The 10,000-nt window shown below is 51.5% G+C and overlaps 1 protein-coding gene across 1 annotated transcript in view; it reads right to left on the reverse strand.

Annotated features, from left to right (window-relative positions):
• The window catches only part of arhgap35a (Rho GTPase activating protein 35a), an 85,106-nt gene that overhangs the window by 22,702 nt on the left and 52,404 nt on the right, over nucleotides 1–10,000 (reverse strand). Inside the window, exon 2 of the mRNA XM_042708761.1 lies at nucleotides 378–4,543. Within this exon, the coding sequence (XP_042564695.1) occupies nucleotides 378–4,082 (3,705 nt within the window). The 5' untranslated portion in view covers nucleotides 4,083–4,543. The remainder of the gene's footprint in view (nucleotides 1–377; nucleotides 4,544–10,000) is intronic.

A 10,000-nucleotide genomic window follows, 5' to 3' on the forward strand; every position in this document is an offset into this window, starting at 1 on the left:
GAGAACCCTGATTTGTGTCATAACTCGTACCATGCTCAACACCGGCACGCGCACAAAATGATAAAGACCCCACACGGACACACAGAAGCACGCACACTAACACACATACAATCACATGTAGAGCCACACACATATACAGATAAAACACACACACACACACACACACACACACTGAAGCACGCACACTAACACACATGTACACACATACAATCACATGTACAGCCGCACACATATACAGATAAAAAAACACACATACACATGTATACACACACATACATACACATTTGCCTAAAGACATGCAAATACACACACTCAAATTGTCCACATGGAATGCAGACTTCAACATGCATGCAGGGATACTTTTAGCGCAATCATACCTTGGTCGTTCTGCGCAAGCTCCTTAGGATGTTCCTCCTCTTGGGGTCTTCTCCTTCCTCGTTCAAGGAGTTGTCTCCTTTGTGTGTGCCCACCTCGTCCTCCTTGACCTTGGGTGGCCCGCCCATCTCGTCGTCACTGCCTATGGAGAAGCTGGTACGGTAGGTGCTGAACTTGCCCAGGCGTTTGGAGCGGTCGCGGTACAGCCTGGGCTTCACCCCCACCGCCGACAGCTTCCGTCGGCGCTCCAGCGAGCTGCTGTCTGCCTCGCTGTCTGAACCGTTCCCGCCGCCATTCGAGTGGCTCTTGTTGGCGTTGCGGATGGTGATGATCTTCCCCTGTGTGCTGTCATGGGGAACAGAGTAGATATTTTCCTCCTCCGTGGGCCGAGGCTTCGCCACCGCGTCCATGGGCTCGGCGTAATCGGAGGGGTCGTAGCCGCTGTCACTGCTCGGTGCCCACGTCACAGCGGGCATCGAGCGGCGGTTGCCCGCCGGGTCCATGTAAGAGCTGACCTTGAAACTAACTGTGGGCTTGGGCCGCACCTGGGGAGGCACCTTGTTGTTGATCTTGCTCTCGAATATCTCGGAGATGACGGAGAAAGCGTCGCTGACCTCCAGGTGAGTGGTCAAAGTGCCGTCCTCCCTGATGGTGGGGTACGGTGGCGAGGACTCGACATCATCCTCCGAGTCCAGCAGAGTGGTGATGGGGCTCGGCGAGCCGCAGCGGGGCGAGTGGACGCTCTCGTTGGTGCTGCAAGCCTCCGCCACGTTGTCGTACATGTGTGTGGCCTCGACAATCGTCCTCTTCTCCACGACCTCCTTCAGGAAGGGCTGGAAGAGGTCTATTCGGTGCAGGCCACCCACCACCCCACCGGGTCCACAAACCACTTTACTGAAGCGGGCCTCAAGTTCATGAGCCAGCTCTTCGCCCTGTGACACTTGCTCCCGGGCCATCTCGTAGTCCGCCAGCTCCACCTGGGTCTCCCCAACGGCGAGGAGCTGCACGGGAATGATGTCCTGCACCTCACAGAGGAAAGCACACAGGGTTTCCATGGATGCCTTCCTCTTGGCCGAGTACACCGCGATGTAGCCGTGAACCAACCGGCTCTTCCGCAAGGAGAACGAAGAGTGGTATGAGAGCAGGGATAGGTCTATGCTCTGTTTCTGGCTGCCGACTGGAAGCTCCAGCAGCACTGAGGTGCCACTGGTGAGGCTGGATGATGGCCTGCAGTGCTGGGGCAACAGGAAGGGCGAGAGGAGCTGGTCCACATCGTAGGAGTCTCCACACATCAGGCACATGATGATGCGCAGGTCCGCCTCCGAGCTCTGCTGGGCATGCTGGTCCCTGAAGATGGGCACGGGAGGCGGAGAGGTGCTACCCACACCACTAGTGGTCTTGCGGGACTCCAGGAGGTCCTTCAGGAACAGGTTGATCTGCTTCTCGTTCACGTTGCGCCCGTAGCCTGTGCCGGGGGAGGCCGGCTCCAGGTAGTTGCACTGCAGCTTGCCAGCAACCTGCTGCCCCTGGAAGATCAGGCCATGGGCGGTCTCACCTCCGATGTCTCCCACAGAGCCCACGCCTCGCTTGGTCACCAGGAGGAGCGACATGGGGAGCATGGACAAGCTGCTCTCCCGTCGGCTAATGGTAGACTCCCGTAGCTTTTCGATGCTGTCCATGACGTACGATAAGGACTCCTTGGAGTTGTAGAGGCAGAGGCAGCCGTGTGGCGAGAAGGTGGGTGTGTGGAAGGAATTTACAGGCAAACGCACGTTGCCCTCGATGGGTCGCAACGACAGCTCGTACATCCTCCCGTCCAGCACGTAGCGGTCGTCATTGGTGCACAGCGCCCTGATCTCATTGGCCATTTCCCTCGCCAGACCGTCTTTGCCCAGGATCACCAAGTTGATCCTGTCCACTTTACCTTCGCCATACTGGGACTTCTGCCCCTCGGAGAAGGAGTAGCGTGTGGGAAATCGAGAGGCCAGTATTTGCTCTATCTTGCTGTCAACACAGTGGGGGCTGTTGGGACACGTGTCCTTTGTAGGGTGGTAGACAAAGTGGATGTGCTTCAGCACGAGGGCATCCCGTTCCGCCTGCAGCTTCTGCAGGGCCTTGAACCTCGATTCTTCGCCTAGAACCTCTTGGATAGTCCCCATTTTCTCCTTGCTGGGCTTGGCATCCAACTCCAGCTCGTAGAAGAGCTCCGAGTACTCCAGCAGAAGCTCCTGAAAGTCTTCTTTGGCACGGTCGATGATCTCCTTCTGGTGCTTATTGTAGATGTCGAGGTACTCGGTTTCCTCGAGCCACTGGTAGAACTCCTCGTTCATTATGAAGCTTCGAGCCTCTTCCCAGGGTTTCCCGGGAGTGACGAAGGGGGAAATGCTCAGCTTCTCTTTGAACTCCCATCTCATCTCTGCTCGTTTCCGATCGTCACGTAGATGACCCAGGTGGTTCTCATAGACCGCTTCAGCTGCAGGGGTCTCCAGTAGATCCTGAGGGATACGCTCGTCTTCCATGTTGTCTATGTGCGGTGTAACTTCCCAAGGCGTGTCATCAAGCACCACAAACCATGTGGAAAACTCCCTCTTGGTCTCTATAACCTTCTGCACCCCTGACCAGCTGAGGTGGTCGATCTCATCGAGGTCCGGCACCAGGGTTCTCAAAGCCTGTGGCAGGGTGTTAAGGTAGATTCTGCGTCGCTTCTCGATATGTTCCTGTTTCAGTCTGTGTACGTGCTGCTGGAAGAGCTTCTTAGCTTTGGACGTACCCTCCAGGAAGACGTATTCTTTGTACTCCGTAAACGTCTCCATTCGGCGGTTGATAGTAGGCCACATCTCGTTGTGGTTTTTCACAATGCGGCTGACCAGCCACTCATAGCGGTCCTTGGCCGAAGCTATTTGCTGGCTCTGTTGTTTCAGAGCCTCGAAGTAGGGAATCATCTTAGGCTTGCCGCGACCTTTCTCGATCAACTGTATAAGTGTTATGAAGGCAAGGTCCACATTGACATTTGAACGAGCTGAGGTTTCAACGACCTGTAGGTTCTTCTTCGCCAAGGCAAAGGTGTGCGAGTCCTTGATGTAACGCTCGACTCCCTCGTCACACTTCGTCAGCACTAGCACGACTGGCTTCTTGGTTTTGGCCAGCTGGTTCCAGAGGTTGGTGACGAACTTCATCTGGTCGTCGAAGCTGCGGTTCATGCCTCGACTCACGTCCACGCACAGCAGGAAGCCGTCCACCGTCAGCTTCCCCTCCGGCATTTGCTTCTGCTCAAAGTCCTGCTCCAAGCCCAGCTGGTCCGTGCAGAAGTACATCAGCTTCTCGGCCGACGCCAGCTTGGTGGAGGCGGCCCTCTTGATGTAGGGTTGCAGCGCCGTGCTGCGGTGCGGCTGGAACGTTTGGTCGTCGATGAACTCCGTCTGCTCCACCACGTGCATGCGGCACTCGTATCCATCCTCCAGCACCCGGCCGGCCTCGCCCCAGAAGAGGAAGTGGTCATTGTTCACAACGCGACCGCCAAAGTCGCTGGTACTGAGCACGGAGGTGTGGTCTATGTAGAAGTCGTCGGCACTGGGGCGGACGAAGCGATTGCACAGACACGACTTACCGACTCCACACTGCCCCTTCTCCTTCTCGGTCCCGGACAAACCGACCACAACCAGGTTGTAGAGGGGTGACCGGGCATCCTGCTTTTTAGCACTCATCATCGTATGAACGCACTCATCCTACCATTCCCAGAAGCTCAAGGTTTGGACACTGCTGTGCCTATTTTCCATACAAGTGCTTTAAGTCTTTCCCCAGGTAAAAAAAAAAAAAATTACACAAAAGAAAAAAAAAAAAGAATGAATAGATCTATGTTGTTGTTGTTGTTGTTGTTGTTTCCCTTCGATCTGGCTCAGGCTTGGCTTGAAATCTCTGGGACTGTAGCATCCAAATCCAGTCAAATCCAGTTCAGAAGGAGGACTGAAGGAAGAGGGGTTGAGGGCAAGGGGTGGGGGGTGAGAGGGTTAGGAAGAGGGTACGGAGGGGGCAGGGTGGGGGAGATAGGCAGTTGGAGAGGCTTAGGCGGAAGTGGATGATGTCACTCTATTCCAATCCATCTCATCCACTGCAGATCCAGGAAGCGTGGAGGACCAGGGTCTCAAGTTTATCCACTCCGGTTCTGACCCTAAGGAAGAGACAGAGAAGAAGAAAAAAAACACAGAGAAAAACATGGTTAGCCTTGGCCTTTCAGTTAAAGACTGGACATGTACCATTACGACAATATCTGCTGTGTTCTCAGCCAGACGTTCAGAGACCAGAAATGAATGTACAGTCGTGACATTTCTGTCAAGCTACTGCTGGAGAAATATGAATTAAATCAACAACTGTTCCCTGCAGCTAACAGCCCCCTTTTTCCTCTGACTTTGTAAAAAAATCATTTTTTTAATGCCTGCTTCCCCTGAGGCTTACATAATCTTGTGAACGAAATTGCTTGGAATAGAGGAATAACACTGATGGAGGAGGACAACAGATTAAACCGGAATCCTCCGTTCCTGCATGGGAGAGCGTCAGCATTTCTCGGCAACCGGTGATGATGCGGTTATCTGCTCGCACGCACAAAACAGTACACAAAATCAAGATGAGATCTATGCTAATCATTTTAGCCCTGGAATTGTTTATTAGGCGACAGGACTGAAGAGGTTTTTCTTTCTTTTTTTTTTTTTTAAGTGGAAGTTTTCCCAATGTCTCAGTCTTTTAGTAGTCCCCACGCACACACACACACACACACACCATAAGGTGAATTGTCTTGATATTAAAAGTCACTTCAGTTCTGCACACATGCTCACACATGCTGCAAACAAGCTACGTCTCTTACTTTGGCTGTTTATACTCAAACAAAAAAAACACACTCCAAGGTCTTCAGTAAACCATGGAGCTGGATTATTTTCAAGTACTGTTCAGACATACTACAAAACAGCCACGGCTCAGTGTGGGGCCAAAAAACAAAACTAATGAAAATGAAAACACAAGTATACAGTATACATTATTAAGTATACATTGACTGTCTAGCAATATATACCCTGCCTACAGTAAGTGTACAGTTTGCTGCATGAACAATACAAAGTATTTTGTCTATTAAAACACAAAAAGCGCAATAACGGATTCCGGAATTAATCTGGTATGGCATGTCAGCCAGACCAGGGCCAGACCAGGGCCAGGTCGTGGCCAGACCCATTCCTGAGATAGTTGCTGGGACTCGTCACAGACAGACCAACGCAGCAAACCAATTATTACTAAATTGAGTTAGACATGGTGCGGGGGAATGTATGCACAGGATTCTCATCTTGGGCTCACAAGACCCATCCTGGGACGGAGCGAGTCTTAAGAAAGAGCACAGCTGAAGGAGTAAGGAAGGTTCTAGACTCCCATCTCAATACTGATAGAAGAGGGCATGCCAGGTTCTAGGAGGTTCTAGAAGAGAAGAGAAGACTCTAGAAGAGTGCATTTAGCTCTAGCCCACACCACTATCCCTCCAAAGGGTCAGAGGTCAGGTCAGGTAACTACGCACGGGTCCTGCTCAAAGACAACCCTCAAACGCGAACTCTACTGTAAACTGTGGAGATGAAAGTAAGATGCATTTGGCATGGAGCAGGAGATTAAAAAAAAAGGGGGAAAAAATGAAACCGGCATCATAATTTTGATATCTACAGTTGAAATCACACCAAGTATGCGTTTCATAAAAAGCTGAGGAACAAACACAGGCTGGCTACTATAATGAAAGCCTGGTTATTGCATCAGAATTCAAAGGCATATGTCAATACTGGGTTGCTGATGAAACCTAAGGGGGAGTTGAGCTTTATTCTTATCGACTGCCCCTCCTGCTAACCCTCCTGGTTCCAGTGGCCTTCTGGCCTTCTGGCCGCGGCGCGATTAGCTCCTGATCAATACGGGCCGCTAATAGAACAAACAACAGAGAGAACTGTGTGTGTGTGTGTGTGTGTGTGTGTGTGTGAATATGGTCTGAACTGTGAGGGAGGAGGAGGAGGAGGGAGAGTTACGAGGGCATGAAGGCGTGCAAGCGTCACTTAGCCTACACAGAAACAGTGCATAAAAACACACAACTAGACAATACACACCTGTCTACACCCCCCGCCCCCCACACACACACACACACACATTTATTTGCACTCGCTGTCTGTAGATATGCAAACTAGATACATGATCAGATAATATACACACATACAAATGTATGTAAATGACACATATCTTGCCGTTTTTCGCCACATAACTACATAAAACACGCACGCACGCACACACACACACACCTGTGTCTGTTATACAATTTAGTGCGTGGGAGGCATTGATTGCTTTCGACTTCAAAGCGGGTCCACTCCACGATTAAAGTGAAGACACATCTCCTCAATCTGGCCCCACAGGTTAAACATCAAATCCACCCATCAACCTCTCTCCCCATCAGCCCATCAGCCCATCAGCCTGCCCCACTTCACTGCTCTCCTCCCCGACCCCCTCCTTCAGCCGCGCGGGTCTCGTTCAGTCATCACAGGCCTGAATTGATGGGATGACCTGGTTAATATTCCGTGTCCAGCTGATAAGCTTTTTTTTTCCTCCGCTTTCACAGGCCAGGGAAGTTATTATCCTCGGTGATGAAAATGTGTGATGAGAGAGCGCGCCGTCGACACGGTAACGCTTCTCCGTCCGCCAGCATCAGGACCGGGGAACAGGTGGCACAACACTGCTTCAGACCAGACAGACTTTTTATTATTAACAGATAGAGGCCTCGCACAGAAAGGACGGGATATGAAAGAAATTATTACTTCTGAAAGAGATGGACGGAGAGTGGGGGATGGAGAGAGAGAGAGAGAGAGAGAGAGAGCGAAAGAAAACTCATTTCAGCTTGCAAGAATTCACCAGGAAAGAAAAAAAAAAGAAAACATTAACAAATAACCATGACAGCTGCCTGACTCCAGATTAGCAATGACCCATATAGCACAGAAGACACACACACACAGGTGTAGGCACACAGAGTCCATGGACTCATCTCTATTGCCATTGCCTGCTGGGTTTCAAACCCATTCAGAAAGTCTGTCATCTCATTTAGGAAAACTCTCACTTCTATTTGCCTTCTCTCTCTCTCTCTCTCCTCTTCAAGAGCCTAGCATTTTCAAGCATCCTTTCCCTCTGTCCATCCCTGTTCGTTTCGCTCGGCCTGCGTAAGTGGCATTGGTGTGAGAACACACACTCGTCCCAGAGAACGGCCGCCATAAGCCCAGAGCCAGATCTCTCCATTGGTGTGTGAACACACACTCGTCCCAGAGAACGGCCGCCGGAAGGCCGACCCCTCCCAGTCAGCCACAGGGGCGCTAAGAGGACTCGCAGTATCACCTCCTCCTCTTCCTCCTCTTCCTCCTCTTCCTCTCCCCTCTTTATACTGTGTTACACCTATCCTCCCCTAGCCCTTTTTCACCTCCTCCCTCTCTCCCCTCTTTATACTGTGTTACACCTATCCTCCCCTAGCCCTTTTCGTCATCCTCCTCTTCCTCTCCCCTCTTTATACTGTTACGCCCATGCTCCCTTAGCCCTCCTCCTCCTCCTCCTGCTGGTTGCTACTGCTTCTAAGACTCTCCATCGTCCTCCCATCAGTACCCATTACAGAGGACGCGACCACTAACTACCAATACCACAGCATATGCCCCGTTTCAGGCTCCCGCAGATCCACATCGTAGAAACTTCTAAGACCCCCAATGCCTGTGTAATCCTCTGGAGAGAGAATGGGGATTGGAGGGGGGGGGGGGGGGGGGGTGTTGGGTCTTAGGAAGGGGTTAAAGCAAATCATGTTATCACTGTTCCAGGTCCCAGCGGATTAGATCAATCTGCGTAAATCAGCCAACGTGTCACTGCTAAGCCCCTATGGAGGCTACTGTGTAGCGTGGAATATGGGTGTGTCTCCCTCTGTTTCACTGTGCTGTGTGGAGTGTGTTTAACTGTGCCGTGTGTAACTGTGGAGTGTGTTTAACTGTGGAGTGTGTTTAACTGTGCCGTGTGTAACTGTGGAGTGTGTTTCACTGTGCTGTGTGGAGTGTGTTTAACTGTGGAGTGTGTTTAACTGTGGAGTGTGTTTAACTGTGCCGTGTGTAACTGTGGAGTGTGTTTCACTGTGCTGTGTGGAGTGTGTTTAACTGTGGAGTGTGTTTAACTGTGGAGTGTGTTTAACTGTGGAGTGTGTAACTGTGGAGTGTGTTTCACTGTGCTGTGTGGAGTGTGTTTAACTGTGGAGTGTGTTTAACTGTGGAGTGTGTTTAACTGTGGAGTGTGTTTAACTGTGGAGTGTGTTTAACTGTGGAGTGTGTTTAACTGTGCCGTGTGTTTAACTGTGGAGTGTGTTTAACTGTGGAGTGTGTTTAACTGTAGAGTGTGGAGTGTGTTTAACTATGCCGTGTGGTCATGTTTTGGGGTGTGTACGGGCCCTGTGTTTGCACCGCTACACTGAGAACCACAGAAGCTGTTTTGGGGTGTGCTCAGTTTTGGGGTGTACTCAGTTTTGGGGTGTTATGTTTACTTCTGACTCCTCTATGCCACACGTTCTGCTTTAAGAGCGGCTCGAGGAAGAGCGTGAGGATTAAGCCGTTAGGCGTTCTCATGGAACATATTTCCATAGCAGACAGGAAGGGGAGTCTAATGTCACAAGGACAGAGTAGCATCTGCAAAACACCGCATTCATAATAACAGTTATTATCACATTAAAACCAGCAGTCGTCTACAACAATGGGACATTTCCTGTCTTTTTATGGTGTCTAAAGACCACTATTATGCTAATTGAACCGTGGTGGGTTCATCTCCTACGCAAACATCACAACAGCAGATACACAAACCAATTTTGTATTCTCCCTCCTTCTCTCTCTTCTCTTCTCTACTCACTCCCCGTCTTCCTCTCTTCTAAACGCAAAGCACACTTCCAGCGAACCTCCGGAACATCATTCACACACTGGAAAAAAGTCACACCTGGCTGTAGACATAAACAGCACCCTACTGTCAGCCAATCACAGACCAGAAGAAAGGGCTGCCAGACCACCCATTGACCAATGAGGGAGCACGACAGGAGATAGCCCATCCCTAGCTTTAAGGAAAGGCACTGGGGGAGGCATAGGTGGTGAGACGAGGGGGGGGGGGGAGAGACAGGGGGAGGGAGGGGTGGAGAGACAGGGAGAGGGGGGGGTGGAGAGACAGGGAGAGGGGGGGGTGGAGAGACAGGGAGAGGGATGGGTGGAGAGACAGGGGGAGGGATGGGTGGAGAGACAGGGAGAGGGGGGGGTGGAGAGACAGGGAGAGGGATGGGTGGAGAGACAGGGAGAGGGATGGGTGGAGAGACAGGGAGAGGGATGGGTGGAGAGACAGGGGGAGGGATGGGTGGAGAGACAGGGAGAGGGATGGGTGGAGAGACAGGGAGAGGGAGGGGGGGGGTCTCTGTATATGTCTCTTGTGCCCAGTGAGAGATGAGACAAACACCAGGCCAACTGCAGGCCATGAGGCCCAGGCTGCTGTGTGAGTCCAGGAGAAACCACCTCAAGCTGGGAACAGGTCTGAGCAGAGCAGAGCAGAGCAGGCTGTCAGATCAGTCCAGAGA

This window comes from Clupea harengus, chromosome 9 (assembly GCF_900700415.2).
Source record: "Clupea harengus chromosome 9, Ch_v2.0.2, whole genome shotgun sequence".
Lineage (NCBI taxonomy): Eukaryota > Metazoa > Chordata > Actinopteri > Clupeiformes > Clupeidae > Clupea > Clupea harengus.